The 21001-nt window shown below is 43.5% G+C and overlaps 1 protein-coding gene across 1 annotated transcript in view; it reads right to left on the bottom strand.

Annotated features, from left to right (window-relative positions):
* The window catches only part of CRYBG2 (crystallin beta-gamma domain containing 2), a 317276-nt gene that overhangs the window by 57630 nt on the left and 238645 nt on the right, over positions 1 to 21001 (bottom strand). The window contains exons 4-7 of the mRNA XM_063954727.1: positions 12767 to 18980; positions 12484 to 12531; positions 7716 to 7834; positions 936 to 1101 (exon numbers count right to left, since the gene is read on the bottom strand). Coding sequence (XP_063810797.1) covers positions 936 to 1101; positions 7716 to 7834; positions 12484 to 12531; positions 12767 to 18980 — 6547 coding nt within the window. The remainder of the gene's footprint in view (positions 1 to 935; positions 1102 to 7715; positions 7835 to 12483; positions 12532 to 12766; positions 18981 to 21001) is intronic.

The following is a 21001-nucleotide window of genomic DNA, read 5'->3' as shown; positions in this document are numbered from 1 at the left end:
AATAGAAATTTCTTAGCAGTTTCTGAGTAGCTCGAGACTTACTCCTACACTGCGATCAGTTCAGTCAGTTTCGTTCCTGGTTTGACGTCACAAACACACCCAGCGTTCGCCCAGACACTCCCCCGTTTCTTCAGACACTCCCGCGTTTTTCCCAGAAACGCCAGCGTTTTTCCCGCACACTCCCATAAAACAGCAAGTATCCGCCCAGAAACACCCACTTCCTGTCAATCACACTCCGATGACCAGAACGATGAAAAATCTTCGTTAGGCCGTGAGTAAAATACCAAACTTTTGTGCTAATTTACTTGGCACAGGCGCACTGCGAACATTGCGCTTGCGCAGTTTGTGACTAATCGCTCCGTAGCGAAAAAAAAATAACGAGCGAACAACTCGGAATGACCCCCATAGTGTTTTCTTTGCCACTTTTTTAAAAATGCGCACCACATATTGGACATTTCCCTTCTTCTCTTAAGGGGAATACTGACGGGAGAGGTGTGTGCTGAGCGATCTTAACACAGACTGCTCAGCACACATCTCTCCCCCCGCTCAGCACAGCGCGATGTGCTCAGCGAGGGGGAACGACGACGGCGGGCCACTCACTTCACACAGCGCTGAAGTGTGCGACCCGCTAGATTGAGCCTGCATGCAGGCTCAATCTAGCACCAGCGATAGCGATGCGCGCTATCGCTGGGGGGCATACACGCGGCAGATCCGTGCTTAAAATCTAAGCAACCTAGTCAGATTGCTTAGATTTTAAACATGGATCTCTCTGTGTGTACCCCCCTTTAGTAATTTTTAAAACAACACTGGCCAGAAACCTTATGGGTGTGTTGGAAGAGCTGCTTCCAGCACACGTCTGGAAACCCCCCTTAAAAATCCTGTGTTTGCCCCTGATTAACTACTTCCTAATTACTTCTTCTTTCCCTTTTACTCACCTGAACCACATGACGCAATGATCCAATCCAAAACGTAGGTGTCTTGTTACCATCTTGTAGGTTGTTACTTGATTTATCTTCTTCCCATGGACAGGTCAGATCGGTCTCCCCTTCAGACAGCATGATACGTCTGCCACGAAATTGTGGCTTTTCGTACAGGAGCCATCTGCATAATTATATATGTGCAAATTGAACAATCAGTATAGGTGTACAGGACAACATTATTTCACAGGACAGTATGAGTTTTTGAGACTGAAGAATACCACAGAATCTAAAATTCAGATAGCTGGTGTACTGAAATTACCAGAATGTGCATAGACGCATTCTTTACTTTATTAGGACTGACTGCATATAGTAACATAGTTAATAAGGTTGAAAAAAGACAAGTTGTCCATCAAGTTCAACCTTTATTTAGATCCTATATTATTCTGTAATTAACCAGATATACCCATAGTTATGCAATACAATGTTTTTAAATGCTATATCCCTGGATATTTTTTTCAGTTAGAAATTTATCCAAACCATTCTTGATTTACGACATTCTCTGGTAAAGAATTCCAGATCCTTACTGCCCTTACTGTGAAGAACCTCTTCTTTCTTTGGGCATGAAATTTACTCTCCTCTAACCTCAGAGGGTGTCCGCGTGTCCTTTGTAGAGATCTCTTAATAAACAAATCTCCTGATAGCAGAGGCGTAACTAAGGGGGGGTCGAACAGGGCACGTGCCCTGGGCACCATGGCAGGCCCAGCAGAAGGGGGCGCCATCGGCCAGGGCAACATACCTGCTCAACCCCCCTTAATTACCACGCCCGCCGCCGTCATTGCGCTGCTACTGATGTCTGCCCTCCCCACTGCGCCGCTGAGCTGGATGTAGCAGCAGCAGCATCCAGTCACCTGCTGCTGGGAGGAAGCGTGACTGCGGCGCCAGCATCACGCTCCCTGAGCTCCCCAATGCTTGGCCACCCCTGCTCCGGACTTGCAGGCTTCCCGGCTCCCTGGCTCCCAGCTGAAGGTAAGGGGGGTAAAATAACACAGACACACAAAAACACACACTCACTATGTGTCTGAAGGGGGGAGGGGGACACTAAGAGACACAGAATGAAGGGCAGGTGCCCCAGGGCAACAAATTTGTGGGGGGCCCCCATCAATAAATATTAAGGCCACCCACCAGTGGCGTAACTAGTGGGTGCGAGCAGGGCACGTACTGTGGGTATCATGGCAGACACAGCAGAGGGGGGAGCCACCGGCACCTGCACGGCCCCACTCGCATCACTGTGACCACTGTCCTCCACACCCTCCACAATTGTGGTGCCCCCAAGCTGTCCGCCCGCCAGCGCTCCACCATGTCTGCTTGCTGCTGGGAGCATGCTCCCTTTCTAATGAATGGAGTGATAAACCAGGGGGGTAATTCAGACCTGATCGCTGCTGTGCGTTTTCGTACAGCGGGCGATCAGGTCTGTACTGCGCATGCATATGCACCGCAATGCGCCAGCGCATCGGACGACTGCACCGGACATCGTTGCATAGCTATGGGATGGTGCGAAAAAAGCGATCGCATGGGATATCGCAAGGTGATTGACAGGAAGGGTGGACACACACAGAGAGACACAGTGCAGTGGTGTGCTGAATGACGACGCAGGGAGAGGTGATGGTGTGCTGAGTAATGATGCAGGGGAGGTGATGGCATGCTGAGTAATGATGCAGGGGGTGATGATGGTGTGATGAGTGACGACGCAGGGTGGGAGATGATGTGCTGAGAGACAACGTGTGGGGGAAGGTGACTGTGTGCTGAGAGACGTCGCAGGAGTAGTTGATGGTGTGGCTGAGGGATGATGCAGGGGGAGGTGATGGTGTGACTGAAAGATGACACGAGGGGGAGATGATAGTGGCTGAGAGACGCAGGGGACAGGATGTGAGTCTTGTTGAACAGCTGTTGTATGATACTGGCCTTGTTAATATTCCTACACAAACAGGCATCTTCTGGACAACGGGATCTCCTAAATGAATAGTGAATACCGACTGAAGATGCCGTTTGCCTTAGAGGATACAGTTCTTCAGAGGTTCCATATTGTGAGAAACCATCATACAGGTAAGGTGCATGTTGAACTGAAAAGAATGTTCCCAGTGTGACGTGAAACAGGTGGCGTGTCATGTTGGCATGCCCCATTTTCAGTAGACACGCCCCTTCAGGTATGTGGCAACACCCATTTTTTCGGCGCGCAGGGGGGCGCCATTCCTAATCTTGCCCTGGGCTCCAAAAACCCTAGTTATGCCTCTGCCTGATAGCTCCATGTATTGTCCCTTTATATATTTATATATATTAATAATGTCTTCTCTTAGACGCCTTTTTTTAAGTATAAACAAATTTAACCTAGTAAGCCTTTGCTCATAATCAAGTGCCTCAAACCCCTTTATCAATTTTGTAGCTCGTCTCTGAACCCTTTCCAGCTCTAGTATATCTTTTTTATAGTGTGGGGACCAGAATTGTACACAATATTCAAGGTGTGGCCATAACAATGATTTATCAAATGGTAGGATTATACTCTCATCCCTTGTCTCAATTCCCCGTTTTATGCACACTAATATCTTATTTGTCTTTGGGGGTAATTCTGAGTTGATCGCAGCAGGAACTTTGTTAGCAGTTGGGCAAAACCATGTGCACTGCAGGGGAGGCAGATATAACATGTGCAGAGAGAGATAGATTTGGGTGGGGTGCAGAGGCGTATCTAGGGTAGGGCCAGTGGGGCACATACCCTGGGCACCTTGGCAGGCCCAGGAGAGGGGGGCGCCGCCGGCGGCCAGGGCATCATGCCCCACTCGCCCCCGTCAACCCTAAATGTGAGGGGAGGACAGCGCAGCGTCTCTCCCTCCCCTCACTGCCGCTGCCAGCACTAGCATCGCTGCTGGTCTCCGGCGTTAGCCAATCAGAGCTTGCGGACCGGCTCCTGATTGGCCGGAGACCTGGAGCGGTGAGGGGACGGAGAGGCGCTGCGCTGTGCTCTCCTCCCCTCACATTCACATATCAACAACAAGGCGCCCGGTGAGTGACCGGGGGGGGGGGGGGGGGGTCGTCGTTGGCGGCGGCGGCACAGTGGGGCATGTATCTGGCACCAAATGGGGCATGTAACTGGCACTGAGTGGGGCCTGGCACTGTGGGGCATGTATCTGGCACTGTGTGGCAATGTAACTGGCACATTGGGCATGTATCTGGCACTGTGGGGCAATGTAACTGGCACTGTGGGGCAATGTAACTGGCACTGTGGGGCATGTATCTGGCACTGAGTGGGGCATGTATCTGGCACTGTGGGGCAATGTAACTGGCACTGTGGGGCAATGTTACTGGCACTGTGGGGCATGTATCTGGCACTGAGTGGGGCATGTATCTGGCACTGTGGGGCAATGTATCTGGCACTGTGGGGCAATGTATACGGCACTGTGGGGCATGTATACGGCACTGTGGGGCATGTATCCGGCACTGTGGGGCAATGTAACTGGCACTGTGGGGCATGTATCCGGCACTGTGGGGCATTGTATGTGGCACTGTGGGGCAATGAAACTGGCACCGTGGGCCATTTTCAGTGGCCACCCCCATTCTGGAGCGTGGCCGCACCCCTTCTGGTGTGTGACCACGCCCATTTTCCCGGCGTGCGCGCCTTCGGCGCGCGCACATCCTTCTTTTTGTGTTTTCTTTTTTTTCTTTTTTTTTGGGAGGGAGGGGGGGGGCATTTTCCATCTTGCCCTGGACTCCGAAAACCCTAGCTACGCCTCTGGTGGGGTGTGTTCAATCTGAAATCTAAATTGCAGTGTAAAAATAAAGCAGCAAGTATTTACTCTGCACAGAAACAAAATAACCCACCCAAATCTAACTCTCTCTGCAAATGTTATATGTGCCCCCCTGCAGTGGACACGGTTTTGCCCAACTGCTAAAAAATTTCCTGTTGCGATCAACTTGGAATTACCCCCCTTGTTGCTGCAATCTGACATTGGGGACTGTTATTAAATCTATTATCAATGAGCACCCTCAAATCTTTTTATTTACTAATCCGATTATTTTTTAATCTGTTTCCCCTACATTCTCTCCATTTAATTTGTAGGTTGCATTGTTATTTTTAGTTCCAAAGTGCATGACTTTACATTTTTGTATGTTAAACCTCATTCTCCATTTAGTTGCCCAAACTTAATTTTTAGTAAGTCATTCTGTAGGGACTCTGAATCCTTGGCTGAGTTAATTAACCTACATAGTTTGCTGGGATCCGGTCTGAAGATCGACAGTGTCTAGGTCGACAATGTTTAGGTCGACCACTATAGGTCGACAGTCACTAGGTTGACATGGATGGAAGGTCGACAGGGTTTCTAGGTCGACATGTGCTGGGTCGACAGGTCTAAAGGTCGACATGAGTTTTTCACATTATTTTTTTGGGGGGATTTTTTCATACTTAACGATCCACGTGGACTACGATTGGAACGGTAAAGTGTGCCGAGCGAAGCGGTAGCGGAGCGAAGGCACCATGCGAGGGGACGCGGTGCACTAATTTGGGATCCCGGTCACTCTATGAAGAAAACGACACACAAAAAAAAATCCTCATGTCGACCTTTAGACCTGTCGACCTAGCACATGTCGACCTAGAAACCCTGTCGACCTTCCATCCATGTCGACCTAGTGACTGTCGACCTATAGTGGTCGACCTAAACATTGTCGACCTAGACACTGTCGATTTGATGAACCACACCCAGTTTGCTATCATCTGCAAATATTGATATCATGCTTTCCAGGCCTATTCCTAGGTAATTAATAAATATATTGATTGAACAGTAGTGTCCCGAGTACTGACTACAGTGGCCCAGTTGAAGAACATCCCATTAACCACAACTCGCTGTTCCCTGTAATCCAGCCAATTACTTACCCAAGTCATATCATATTAATGTCACAGTTTTACAAATCATAATAACAGAAAATCTGTCCTCAACATGTGGAAGTTTAACCATGATATAAATAAGATTATACATTTGGATGGAATGGAGATGATATACTAGCTGACGGGATGCTGGCTGTCAGTATACCGACTGCGGAATCCTGTCTGCCAGTATACGGGTAGCGAGTCCCCTCGCAGGCTCGCTACACTTTGGGCTCAGGGGCAAGCTATGCTCACCACAGGTTTTATTCCCACTCGGTGGCGCAGACCCACCAACCAAGTATGAATTACAGGCGGGTGTCGGCATTCCAACTGCCTGTAATATGTTGGCTGTCAGGATTCTGGAGTCGGGTTCCTGAACACTAGGACCCCGACAGCAGGCATTATAACTGCATCCCATTTGGATTATGCATATGTCACATACCAGGCTTCTGATGCCACAGTGATGTGATGCCAGAGGTTCTACTCTCCTATACAACTTCAAAGGTAAAGGTGTCATCGCCATCTATCAAGCCATTGCCGACATGTTAGGCAGTAGTTTGTAAATGATCACTGAGCTCTGCACAGTTATATAAATACACAGTTGTCTTTTCATATTTCACAATATATTGTATTTTATCCACAGGACTGGATAAAAGTTTGTGGGGGCCACAGAGCAACTAACTTGTAGGGGCCCCTACGAATAAAAATGTCAATAATATATGCTGGCGATGTTCATAAAAGCATAATTTGTAAATACTCCAAGCACCACAAATATGTTAAATACACTGTAGTGCCCCAAATTCACATTATGCCAAACAGAAAGTTCACCTATGCCAACCACAGTGCATTACACACTAGTGCTGTAGCTATGTGTGGGGGCCTCCCAGTTGCCTTGTTGTTAATCTGGCTCTAAATATCTAATCAGCACACGTGGTCATGGTACAGAGAGTGTGTAGATGAGGTATAGGGTATAATAGGGTCAGTTTAAGAGGGAGATTTACTAAGCATTGGAGGGATATTAAGTGGAGGAGATAAAGTAACAGATAATCAGTTCCTAACTGCCATGTTACAGGTTGTTTGAAAAATTACAGTTGAGAGCTGATTGGTTGGTACTTTATCTCTCTCCATGTTATCACTTTTCAAGGCTTAGTACATATACCTCTAAATCTTGCATTAGGGTCTTCAGCTACGCTATTGGGCTAACAGTATTTCCTCATTTTTATATGATGATCAATAAATGGTAAGAGGAAGTTGGTTTAGAGTGTAGCCTTGTTTAGAAGAGTTCTTATTCCTGCTGCTCTTGTGTTTTTTTTAATATTAAAAATCAGTAATTCTTATAATGTACTATATGTATTACCTTCTACAGTGCTGCAAGAAATGTTGAGGCTTAAGAAGTACATCAAAATAAAATGCTCACACTTCGTTATAAATTCCCTTATATTATCCAGACTCAGGGCCTAATTCATGTTTGTTAGCAAATGCATAAATAACTGCTGTTCATCACAAGTGAAACTGCCTCCCAGGAAAGTCCTTCGCAATTGCGTACTCATATGCAGCACTGACACAACTATGAGAAACCACTCCTAGGGTTGACCTATGGCTACGTAGACTGGCCATAGCAGTAACGATGCTGGCTCCATGTTTCTCCACATACATGATAGCTGGTGGAGGCAGATACCAGTCCCGAAAGTGGCATGACATGTATGCGTTTTTGACGTTACTCCCAGTTACCTCCCTCAAATGGTCCCTTCCTGTCAATCACTCTGTGTTAAAAATCTCGGTGCAAGCACAATCTCAAAGGCAACTTAGGGTATGCGCAGTGCGTGAACATCGGCATTGCATACAAACATAAATGAGGCCCTCAATGCATTCCTGCTTACACTTACCCTCCTCGAATAATGCGTACAGAAATCGATCCATGCAGATCCCAGTCACTTGTGTAACCCACATCACTATAGATCTCACGACTATGGCCCTTGAAACCAGACTCCGAATACAGAATAATCTGTTAATGTAAAAAAAATACTGCTATACAATGTGTTTTTTTTTATTGAACATGCTTTACTCTCTCTATATATACATATTGGGGGCTTTAAAATTAGTGCCTCCCCTGCCACTGACCTCACTGCACGTCACTGATACAACCATACACTATTACACTTTTTTCTTCTCTCTGAGGTACTATTTGAAATGAAAGCTTATGGCCTGATTCAGATGTGAGTGGGGTTGCTAGCTCTGTATGGTAATGCAGCAGGAAGCGTCTATTACAAGTAGGAATCAGGCATCGGATCACTCACTCACCGTCGGATAGCTTGTGGCACCCATGCAGATGCGCAAGTCACCTGGCGCAGAGGTCATGAAATCACTGTGCAACCATGGAGATACTTGGCCTCTTCCATCCCCCTAAACAGTGGTGAAACACCACCGTTTTTACAAATGGAGCCCTTCACCACCCCCAAAACCTCATCAGACTGTCAAACACAAATAGTTTGATGCTGGTCTGTGTGCTACATCACAGGACCCATTTGCGCATGCGCAGATCAGGACCGGTGCATGTGCAAAGTACTGAACATTGCTGCTTTATTGCTAAACATATTACCATGTTTTGTATATATACTTATATTTGACGTATAGGGGAGATGTACCAAGCCTTGGAGAGTGATAAAGTAGAGAGGATTAAAGTACCGGCCAATCAGTTCCTCACTGCCATATTACAGGCTGTGTTTGAAAAATGACAGTTAGGAACTGGTTGGTTGGTACTTTATCTCTCTCCACATTATCACCCTCCAAGGCTTAGTACATACTGTATGCCCCCACATCTTGCATTTGGGTCTTCAGCTACACTATTGGGCTACCAGTGGGGGTAAGTCAGACTTGATCGGAGATGTGCTAAATTTAGCACATCTACGATCACTTTCACAAACATGCGGGGGGACGCCCGGCACAGAGCTAGTCTGCCTCGCACAGGTACAAAAGCATTGCACAGCGGCGATGCTTTTGTACCTGAAGAGTAGCTCCCTACCAGTGCAGCTCCTGCGCGCTGGCAGGGAGCTACCTGTCGCTCTCAGGGTCGCAGCGGCTGCGTGTGATATCACGCAGCTGCTGCGGCAACGCCCCCGTGCACTGCCCGGACCACGCCCCCAAAATGGCAGCCCAACGCCGCCAGCCCACGCCCTCCCACCCAGCGAACGCCTCTAAATTTCAATCATGCTGGGCTAAGATGCCGATCGCATCTCTGGCATGCGCCAGCGCACTGCGGCACCTGGCGTGCACAGTTCAGACCTGATCGCCCGCTGTGTGAAAATGCACAGCAGCGATCAGGTCTGAATTAGCCCCAGTATTTCCTCATTTTTAAATAATGATCAATAAATGGTATGGGGGAGTTTAGAGTGCAGCCTTGATAACCACTTATTTTTATTTATTTTTTCCAAAAACCGCTCAGAACTTGTCGGTTTCATTTATGAGTGAATTAGGTGAAAACCAAAAGCTAGATGTAATAGGGTGCGATTTTTTAGGTGTCTAAAAAAATCGCACCAAATCGCACGTTTGTAATTTGCGATTTTTTACTAAAAATCGCAAATGTAATAGGGCGCAAATTTTAAGGTTACAACGGAATTCGCATGTGATTATTTGCGGTTTTTAGTAATGGAAACATGCAATTTTTAGTAATAAAAACATGCGGATTTTAGGTCATGTTTTTATTACTTAGAAGCATGCACAGATCAGTGAGATCCGTGCATGATCCTGTCTGTAAAAGTAAAGAAGGTGTTAAAAATAAAATAAAATCTACATGCAGCCCCCCCCCCCCCCCCAAGAGCATAACCAGCCTCTGGCTCTTTGAGCCGATCCTGGTTGAAAAAATATACGGGAAAAAATTGATTGGGGGCTCCCCGTATTTAAACAACCAGCACCGGACTTTTGGACCGGTCCTGGTTCCAAAAACACGGGGGACAAAAGAGGTAGGTTTCCCCCCGTATTTTTTAAACCAGCACCGGGCTCCACTAGCCATGGAGGTGATGCCACAGCCGGGGGACACTTTTATATAGGTCCCTGCGGCCAAAGCATCACTCCCCCCGAACTAGTCACCCCTGGCCAAGGTTCCCTGGGGGAGTGGGGACCCCTAAAATAAAGAGATCCCCCCTCCAGGCACCCAAGGGCCAGGGATGAAGCACAAGGCTGTCCCCCCCATCCCTGGGCAGTGGATGGAGGGCTGATAGCCTTTAACAGTGTAAAAAATAGAATATTTTCCTTTGCTGTGGAAATACAAGTCCCAGTAAGCTGTAAAAATCGCACGTTTACCGAAATCGCACCCTATTACATTTAGCCTCATCAGGGCCGAAACTAGGAGTTTTGGCACCCGGGGCGAGCCATTAACTTAGCCCCCCCCCCCCCGCATTACCCGGGATACCAGCGTTTGTATGCCCGGTCACGCATACCACACCCATACATATTTAGTCACACACCTATTCACATACAATCACACACATGCACACATTCATACACACATATAGCAGTCACAGAAACATACAGTGCCCCTTCCCTGAGTACTCACTGTTTAGGCTGTGCTGCTCTTCCCTCTCTCCCATGCTGTTGCTGGCTGGCATGGCACTGTGTGTACAGTGCCGTTTAGCCCCGCCCCCTTTTCGGAATTTCATGTACACTGCAGCAGTGGCTGCAATGATTAAAGGCACTAACAGTGGGGTGAGAGGGAGTCATTTCTCCCCTGTGCCCCCTCTTAATGTGGCTCTGCACGCTGCAGAGATGAAACTGAAAGTAAAGTACAGCTCCCGGCAGCAAGGGCTGCTGGGAGATATAGTTTAATTTCAGTGTCTTCTCTGCGATGCGGTGCCCGCTGGCTAGACGGGAGCTTGCAAAGTCTGGAGCTCAAGCTGCCCGGCTCTATGCTATCGCTGCCGCATAGGGAGGGGGGGGAATTAAAGTGACAGTCTCAGCGCCCTCTCCAGTCTGGCGCCCAGGTCACATGCCCCCCTAGCCCCCCCCCCCCTAGTTTCAGCCCTGGCCTCATGCATTTAACCTTATCCAAAATGATTTTGGATATTTTGTTTTTTTTATATTTGCAAAAATCTTTTTTTTTTTTTAACATCAGCTGACACCATCAGAAACTACGCGACCATCGCGACTTTCATCTTAACTGCCGGGATAGCCACCGGGAGTGGGGGGCCTTGTTTTTTTTTCAGTCCCTCTGAAAGCGGGGAGGGGGGATGGGGGACTTTTCAGTCCCTCTGAAAGCGACAGCAGAGGCAAGTTCCTCTTCCCTGCAGCTGCAAATACTGTGTATCTGACTGGTCACATTCTCTGCAACCAGGTCAGATAAGGCACTTGCTGGTGTGGTCGCATCTGATGCGACCATGCCAGGCAACTGGTTAAGGAGAGTTCTTATTCCTGTTCTTCTCATATTTGTTTAAATATTAAAATTCAGTTATTCTTATAATGTAATTCTATAACGGGTTGATGAGGCTTAAGAATTACATAGAAAGCATTAGAGAGTGATAAAGTGGAGTGAGATAAAGTACCAGCCAATCAGCTCCTAACGTTCAAGTTACAGGCTGTGGGGTAGATGCAAGAAATGTCATTATTAGGGAGAAGGGGAAGCAGCACCATTATGTGCGTGATACTGCTACTCTCCATGTATGAAGGAGGTGTTATGCGGCCCTGCTTAAATCGGCGCTGCTATCTACAAGATAGCACGTCTATATTGTGGGCAAAGTATGAACGGACAGTGGCACTGACCATTCCAACACCTGCAGCTATAGATTTCGACCACTGCAAGTGTCGTTGCCCATACACCACAGCAGGAACAGCGCTGTCCCTGGCCGCGGCGGGTGCTGGGCTCCGGGCTGCATGTGAGATCTTGCGAGAGTAGTGAGATCTTTCACATGTGCACCGGGGCCGGCCGGGGTGAGACACAGCGCACTAGCACTAGGCTGATGCTCTATGGGACACTGGCAGCAATCGCCGGAGGGGGGAGTTTTTACTCCCCCACTTTGGCATCCAAGATGTTAATACATCTCGGCGATGCTGATTCCTGCTTTGCTGCGGTAAAGAGGCAAAGCAGGAAGCGTTATACCCACAAGATAAGTGTGAGTATAATACGTCCCCATGTTTGAAAAACGACAGATAGTAGCTGGTTAGTTGGTACTTTATCTCCGTCCACTTTATCTCTCTTCAAGGCTTAGTACATAGACCACGATGTCTTAGTACATAGGACCCACTATCTCTCTCCACTTTATTAATCTCCAAAGCTTAGTGCATTCTCCTTATTTATGCAAGGCTGCGGGTATAATGATAGAGTTAGGCTGCGGAGGTGGGAGGGTTAGGCTGCGGGAAGAAGGAGGTTAGGGTTAGGCACCCACTGAAGGGTTAAGCTGCCGGGGAGGCAGGGTTAGGTTTAGGCTGCGGGAAGGGGAGGTTAGGGTTAGGCACCTCTGGGGAGGGTTAGTGTTAGGCTGCGCTTGGGGAAGGGTTAGGTTTAGGCTGCAGGGAGGGAGAGTAAGAGGGGTTAGGGATTAGTGTTAAGTACCTCCCTGTTTAGGTCTCGTGATTCCCATTTCCGGGATGCAGCAGTCGGTATTTTGACTGACGGCATCCCGACTGCTGGGATATCGTAGGTATTCCATTTATTCATATTTTTACCTTTCCTGGTCTTGGGTTCAGCTTGCCATGATTCTTTCCTGGGTGATGCTGAAACAAACAAAAATTTTCTATTATCTTTTTGTTGAGAAATACCATTTCATTCTTGGTAGATACATACAGTATATTAGATAAATATAAAGATACACATATGAATATGAATATAACAATAAAATAGCCGATAAATTAGTAAATTATAAATGCAATATATTTTATCTGAGACCTTCTCAATTATCAGTAAATATAATATTGTTAAACTAGTCACGGAATTTGGAGCACATCTCACCCAAACATCCGGGAAGACTTTAAAAGAAGAAGAAGATACTGGTGTGTCTATCTTGGATGGAAGCTCAGTAGTATCTGGATCTGTTACATGACCAGGTTGTGGATGGGAGAAATCTTTGTTGTCCTCTGTTGGCAAATCTTCTAATGTAATGGTTAAGGTGTTATTTGTTAAGGTTGCACTAGTGTCATCTGTAGAGGACTCTTTTTGTGGAGGTATTTCAGTATCTCCTGGCATCTCTTTTAATTTATCTTTTTGAGAGTTAATGTAACTACTGAGAAGAAAGCTACTTTCAAGTCTTGAATAGGATTTTCCTTCAGATGCCTCTGACTTTTTATCTAATCTATCAGAAAGCAGTAATGATCCAATTATAGAACTTTGTCGCTGACTAAGATTTTGTGTGATTAAGGCCTTGTAGGTGTCACTCCTGGAAATCTCATCACCAGAGTGCTTCCTCATTAGTTCAAGTGGAGATGTCCTTTTAGAGGCTCTCTCTGTGCTTCTCTCCCAAGAGTATTTCTTTCCAGTCTCTTCTGTTGCTTCAGTCTGTTCTGTCACTTTAGCCTCTAATACGGAATCACTTTGAGTGGGAAGGGGATTCATATCCAGTTTCTCCTTTTGTTCTTGCAATTGCCACTTGAAATCAGAGTGACCACCTTTTGGAGAGCCTTGATCCTCTTTTATGGGCGGCAGTGTGGCATACATGTGTAGTGGAGAAGAGCGAGGCTGACGAGGTTCTCTTTGATACTTCATAAATTCAGGGGTCTCCAACTGTCGCAATTTGTTCACCCAAATCTCCATGTTTTCTGAAGCCTCCATTTCTTCTTCTGTATGATGTGTAGCATTTTCAAGTATACCAGCTTCATTGTTTACTTTTTCTACAATAGGTAGCATGTAATGTTGTGCAAAGTCTGTGGGTTGTTCTAGTAACTGCTGCTTTACTTGAAGTGGGTAATCTGAACTTGGACCTGATATACACCTTTCATCAGCAGTGTGAATTCTGTTCCCTTCCCCTGAAAATGAGATCCCTAAAACATCTCCACCTAATTGCTCTGACGGCATCATAGGCACTATGTTATCTGAAATTTTAATATTTCCTCCATCCTGACTTTCTTGTATGGCATTTGTTTTTGATTGTGGCAAATTTACCGTGTTCTGCATTTCACTACTGTGCATGTTTACGTCATGTGACTCATCATTTACATTTTCTGCCAGATCTCCTACTGAGGAAACAACATCTATCGTATTTCCAAATTGGCTTAGCACATCTGCTGCTTCATTTACTGTGCCTTGTATAAACTCACTATTGCTAATACCAGTCTGTTGCTCATTTGCAGAAACCATAAATTCGGTAGTCTGAAGTATTCCTTTTTTATGATGCAGCAAGTCTTCAGTTTGGTCTATGATCATATTATTAGCTTGCATTAAGTCCACTTTTCCAGCCTGCTCCATGATGTGATATCCTAATGGTTCATTAAACAGATTTTGCTTGGTGGAAATAATTCTATTTACATTTTCAGAATACTCATGCTTATTAATAGTGTGGTCTACTTGGTCTTCATTTGTTTGACAACTACCATTTTCTGTTGACATATTTCTTATCATATAATCATCTGACTTTTCAGATTTATCCACAGTCACATATGCAGAACGATCCACAATTTGATCCAAAGTATGGTCAGTTGTCCATTTATCATAATCTAGTGCTAACTTCTCCCTTGCTGGAGTTGGGATTTTCGTCCCTTCCCCAGCATTTTCAAGGACTACTTCACCAGCTTGATCAACAATTTCTTTTTCAGGTTGTTTTATTATCACATCTTTATCAGACATACTTTTTGGTGAAATAAGTATAGCATTATCATGCTGTTTACTTGTATGCCCAAAATGAATATCTGTATCTGAAATGTGGTTTTCCACAATAACATCTGGCTTCTCAATAGCAATATTTTGCGCAAATTGATTAATTACTTGTGAAGACTTGCCCACCTCATTATCAATGTCCTTAGCATGTTCTGCTGAGTTTTCTTTAACATATATTCTTTGATCACCAATGACATGACCGTATTGTGCTATGACTGCACATGGCAGATTATGAGAATTTATGCTGGTTTGGTCAAGATCTTCAACTTTGTCCAACATGTAAGTGTGCTCTTTTTGGATGGTAAGTGTTTGCCCACTGGAATCTGTAAGCAAATTAACTAAAACATGTATCTCTTGTCCAGACTGGGTCTTCATATTTACCGTTTCTTTCTCTTCAGTTTGGTCATCAGTTATGTTTACTGCTGAATGTTCATCAGGAAGATCACTGGAAATGTTCATAAGTTCATCCTTTGTTTCCACATTGACTACACATGTTTGATCTTGGTCAACTGGATCTTCCACTTTGACAATAAACATATCTTCAACCAACATTGTAGTAGGTTCTTCTTTTATATTATCAACAGGTTGGTTACTGAATTCTCTAAATGAGTCTACTAATGCAACTATCTCTTGTCCTGTCTGATCCTTCATAATTACAGTTTTTCGATCCAATTCTTCAGCCTGATATTCAGTTCTGCCTTCTTTCTTTATGCTCATAGCTGAATTTTCATCAGGCAGATCATTCAAATTTTCCATAGGGTTATCCTTGGTTTCCACATTAACTATAAAGGTTTGATTTTGGTCCACCAGCTCTTCAACTTTGACATTTAAATTATGCATTGTTTGGTGTATGTTCTTACTGAAGAGCAAATCATTTGAATTTATATTTTGTTCATGCATATGTTCATCTTCAGCCAACAAAATAGTAGGCTCTTCTTTCAGATTATTAACTTGTTGGTCACTGGACTCTATAATAGAATCTACCAGTACAACTATCTCTTGTCCAGTTTGGTCCTGCATAAATGCAGTTTTTTTGTCCTGTTCTTCAGGCTGATCTTCTGTTATGTTTACTGTCTTTATGTTTACAGATGAATTTTCATTAGGTAGAGCACTGGAATTTTCCGTTGATTCAATTTTGCTCTCCAAATTGATTATAAATGGTTGGTCTTGGTACACCAGCTCTTCAACTTTAATAATTAAAGCACGATCAAACTGCAATTTTTGGTGCATGTTATTTCGAAGGGACAAATCATTGGAATTCATATTTTGTTCAAGCAAATATTCAACTTCAGCCAACACGTTAGAGGACTCTTCTTTCAAATTATCTAGTGGTTGATCATTGAGCTCTATAAAATATTCTTTCAAACCAACTATGTCTTGTTCAGTCTGGTCTGGCATAAATACAGTTTTTTTATCCAGTTTTTTAGTCTGATCTTCAATTATGTTTACTGTCTTTATGTTTAATGCTGAATTTTCATCTGGTAGATCACTGGAATTTTCCATTGATTCATTCTTTCTTTCCACATTAGCTATAAATAGTCGGTCTTGGTCTACCAGATCTTCAACTTTGACAATTAAGGTTGGATCTAATGGCAGTTTTTGGTGCATGTTCTTTCTGAAGTACAAATCATTGGGTTTCAGACTTTGTTCATACATATATTCAACTTCAGCCACCATGCTAGAGGAATCTTTATTCAAATGATCTACTGCTTGATCATTGGACTCTATAAAAGAGTCTACCAGCACAACTATCTCTTGCTCATTCTGGTCCTGCATAAACACAGTTGTTTTATCTAATTCTTTAGTCTGATCTTCAGTTCTGTTTAATTTATTTATGTATACTGATGAATTTTCATCAGACAGATCACTAGAGTTTTCCTTTGGTTTATCCTGTGTTTCAAATTTTTCTACACATTTCTGCTCTTGTCCCATCAGATCTTTAACTTGGTGTTTACTCGTATCTATAAAAGAGTCTACCAATACAACCATCTCTTGTTCAGTCTTATTTTTCATATTTACAGTATTTATTTTTAAATACCCAGTCTTATCTTCAATAACATTTATTGTAGGATCTGTTCTGGAAATTTCAACCACCAGATCATTGGACTTTTCCATTAGTCTATCCTTTATTGTCATGGAGACTATAACATTTTTATCTTGGTCCATTAAGTCTTCAACTTTGTTGACTGGTAAGTTACTGGAATCTATTGTTGAGGCTGATAATACACCTATGGCTTCTGTAATCTTGTATAGGCTTTTTGCATCTCCACTTTTTTCCTGTTTCATGTCTATTGCTTGCTGATCTAAGATGCTTTCAACTGACTCTTTGTTTATGGGCACAACATCCACCTCATTCACAACTACATTTGAAACATTTGTATTCTTTTCCACCTTATCAGACTGAACCATTATGTCTCTTTGTTGATCTTTTGCATCTGTACTTTTATCTGCAACCACTACAATTTGCTCTGCAATGGCTTGATCAATTTTGGCCTTAGATTGTTTTATCCTTGACAATTGCCCTACCTGAGGTATAGATAAAACAACTGGTTTTGATTTACTTTTAATACCAAGCTCACTATGTGTGAGAGGCTCTTGTGTAGGTTTTCTTTCTTTAGGTTTGTGTTTTGGTGATAATCTATCCTTTGATACAGTATCCTTCACAACTTGTTGTTTGGTATTTGCCCAGTTATCATTTTCAATTTTATAATTATCTGTGTATTTATTTAATTTCACAGAATCAGGATTAGCTATTTTATAAAGGATTATGGTAGGGCTGTTTTTATTTTTTACAACACCATCTTTGCTTAAATCCCCATCTGCATTTTTTATAGTCTTATATAATGTGCCAACATCCCCAGATGATTCTGCTATATGGTTTTTAAGTATGCCACCAATAACATTTTGATTATCTTTTGAATTTTCCAGCTTCTCTCTCTGATTAGTACTTAGTTTGTGGATAACTTTTACATCACGTGAATAACTAGCCTGTCTTTCCCTTTGATTTTTTGTAGGAGGAAGCTCTTGACTTTTATATGAATTTGATTGTATGTTTTTTTCTGTATAGTCTTCTTTGTCTCCTAGTTTCAAATTAACTAAATGTATATTGCACTCACTATATGTGACCTCTTTGAGTAATTTTTTTTCAGGTTGTAGATCACTAAGTCTGTTTTTTAATTGATCTATTTGTCCTGAATCCTCATGAGCTTCATATTCTTCTTCAATTTCATTTTTTATGCTGGTTGTCCCTCTCTCAGTACCACTTTTGTGAATTGTCTCTTTCTCTTTGATAGTATGGCCTCCATCATGGCGCGCATTCTGATGGAATGATGTTGTAAATTGTACTTTGTTCTGCTCCTGAGAGTTCATTATATTATGTTTTTTATGTATCTCTCCTGGTGACTCTATATGACTGTTTGCTTCAGTATTTCCTACTTTTTTCAGATATTCTGGATCTGGCATAGAATTAGAGACATTGCCACCTGCAAAGAAGAAATTGTCTGATGTTTGAGATCGCATTGGAGACATAGTGTCCCTTTGATTTGTAAGCCTCTGCCCAAAACCAACCCTAGGTGAGCGACTCATAACACTCTCATTGTTCCATCCTTTTGGCGATCTCAGAGATATGGAAACATTACTCTTAGTTTTTTGAAGGGGTGGTGTCGGTGTTCGAGGAGGAAGCTGCAGATCTTGAAGATAGGGTCTTGCATGTCTGTGGTTGGTTTCTCTATCACTGTGGCAACCATGGGTTAATTTATTTTCTGCAATGTCATTACTAGTACTATTCTTAGCTTTTGACGACATCCTATTACTATCCATATGGCTCTGTAATATTGGAGAAAGGTGCAACTTTGCAGCACTGCCAGTGACGGACACTGTTGCATGTTCACTTTTCTTCTCTAAGTGATCTTTTTTCAAGGGATTATAAACTTGAGAAAAAACTGGCCCATGAACTCCGGGAACTACAGACAAGTCTTGAGGTACAAGGCAATTTTTCTCACTGAGAGATCCATAGTGCTTGGGTTTTACCATTGTTCCATGTTGTGTGAGCTCTTCTCTTGAGCTAAAACCTTCAAACACTTTTTGCAGACCTTTTACATGGCCAACATTTTGGAGGGGCAGATTGAGGCTATGTGACAGTTTCTTGGTTCCTGCAATATCCTTATCCTTCCTGATAGACCCTTTTGATGACTCATGAGAGCTTTGCTTTTCACACATCCTAGAAGTCTGAGCTCTTTTTGGCAAGTGGTTATAATCTTTTTCCATTTTAGAGGAATCAAGTCTGCTATATTCAGCCACCTGTTCAGAGCCAAATATGAGAAAGGGGAGATCCTCATTCACTGCCGAGCTGAGAAATCTGGGGAATAAAAATGTAAATTGATTACAATTCCTAAATTGTATTTTGTAGCAATGAAATAGAAACACAGAAACAGAGACTGACAACAGAAAACTAATGTATTTACTGTACTGTACTGTACTGTACTGGTATCTATGAATCTATTACAGTTCTATAGTGCATATTTTTTTTAATAACGGTTATTACATTGTCCTATTTTAATAATGTCTTTTTGGAGAACAGACCCTCAGATCTGTGTTCACAAAACTTGCATGGAGGTCTTAACAGTGGCCTATAAGGTAACAGTAAAACCCTCGTATTGCTATCATCTCTGTATTTCTTCCTGGTCTAATTTTATATACATACTGTACATTTTAAACACATATAACCAAGTATACTACTGGCTTCTCCCACTGACCTGCCTACAAACAATCTGACATTGTAACTCCAAGGTCCTTCCTCTGTAGTCAGTGACATTACAGCACCATTCATTCGGGATGTTTGTACTTTAATTACATGTTATATTCCACACTACAAATAGTCTATTACCCCTAAATCACAAAAAAAATTTCCCCACTCAGTAGTGCCAACAACGTATTACCATAGATTACTGAAAAAAAACATTCTCATTAAGTACTTCTTAACTTCAGTGTGTTCTGTAAATAGCATTTCCATCTTATTTTGTAATGAAAAGTTTTAGTAAATATACTTACGTTAGCAGGAGTAGGATTTATAAGAGTTATAGTAAAATACAGGTACACAGTGAGCGCTTCTGACATAAACTAGCAAATGAAGGAAAAGCTCTTGCTTATCAAAATGTACAGGTCCGGGCAGGTTAATATATAGGAACCTGTTTGGGTTTGTCACAAATGAAAGTACATTTATGCTTTGCATACACATCAGGAATGTGACTAAGGCACAGGTGTGTGTGTGTGTGTGTGTGTGTGTGTGTGTGTGTGTGTGTGCGCGCGCGCGCGTGTGTGTGTGTGTATAATCTGAGGAGAGAAGTGAAAAACCGTGGTAAGAGGGAAAAGTATTGCAACATGGGAGATTAGTGAGGTGACAGTAGCATACCTCCCAACATGACCCTCTCCAGGAGGGACAGAATGCTCTGTTCCTGGACTTCCCTCTTAATTTATGATTGCCATCACCTGTGCTGAAACACCTTTGTTATCCATTAACCTGTTCAAAACAGGTGCCGGCAATCATAAATTAAGAGAAAAGTCCAGAAGCAGAGCATTTTGTCCCTCCTGGAGAGGGTTATGTTGGGAGGTATGCAGTAGACAAGAGAGCTAGAAGTAAATCACAGGTGTGTTGAGCTGTATATGTTCAAGGATGACACAAAAGTGAACGTTAGTAGTTTATAAGAGTTTCCATATCTACAGTATTTAAACCTTTATACCTCATACCAGCCACTGATCAGTCACATGATGTGTTTTACCTGAGTTCACTTATTCACCTAATGAGCCATCCACTAGTCACACCTAATTTACACAGAATGTTTCATAGCTTCACTGATTCTGTCAGAGAACATAATTAATGGAGACTGATGTGCACAGGATAGGAAAGGCTAATGCTGGGCATACACTATACAATTATCTGGCAGATCATCTGCCAGATCTGGCAGATTGGAATGAAAATCTGGTAATGGATGAGAGCAAACTACAATTTATCAAGTACTGTAAGGGCAACTGTGACTGTGAACACAGGCGCATACAGTATGTGTCAGTCACAAAGCATATCTCCTTTGGGTGCTTAACCCCTGTTGCAAAAAACGCACTTATGATGATTATGCTAAATGGCAGCCATTTCTGATTATTGCCCCTTTCACATCTCCAATGCCAGATCCCACCCGGGAATTGGAAACGGGTCCTTCCCGAGTGGGATCCGGCACTGGACCCTAATAGCAGTCTTCCCGACCTGAAAATATATGCTGGGTCGGGTTGCCATAGCAGCGAGGAACGGAGAAGGCAGTGGAGGTGGCGCTGGGAGATGAGCTCATCTCCGCGCCGCCTCTCCTTATGTAGTAAACGGGTCCCGGG

Source organism: Pseudophryne corroboree, chromosome 2 (assembly GCF_028390025.1).
Source record: "Pseudophryne corroboree isolate aPseCor3 chromosome 2, aPseCor3.hap2, whole genome shotgun sequence".
Taxonomy (NCBI): Eukaryota; Metazoa; Chordata; class Amphibia; order Anura; family Myobatrachidae; genus Pseudophryne; species Pseudophryne corroboree.
Note: the sequence above shows the minus strand (reverse complement) of the source record. Positions and strands in the feature narration are given on the sequence as shown.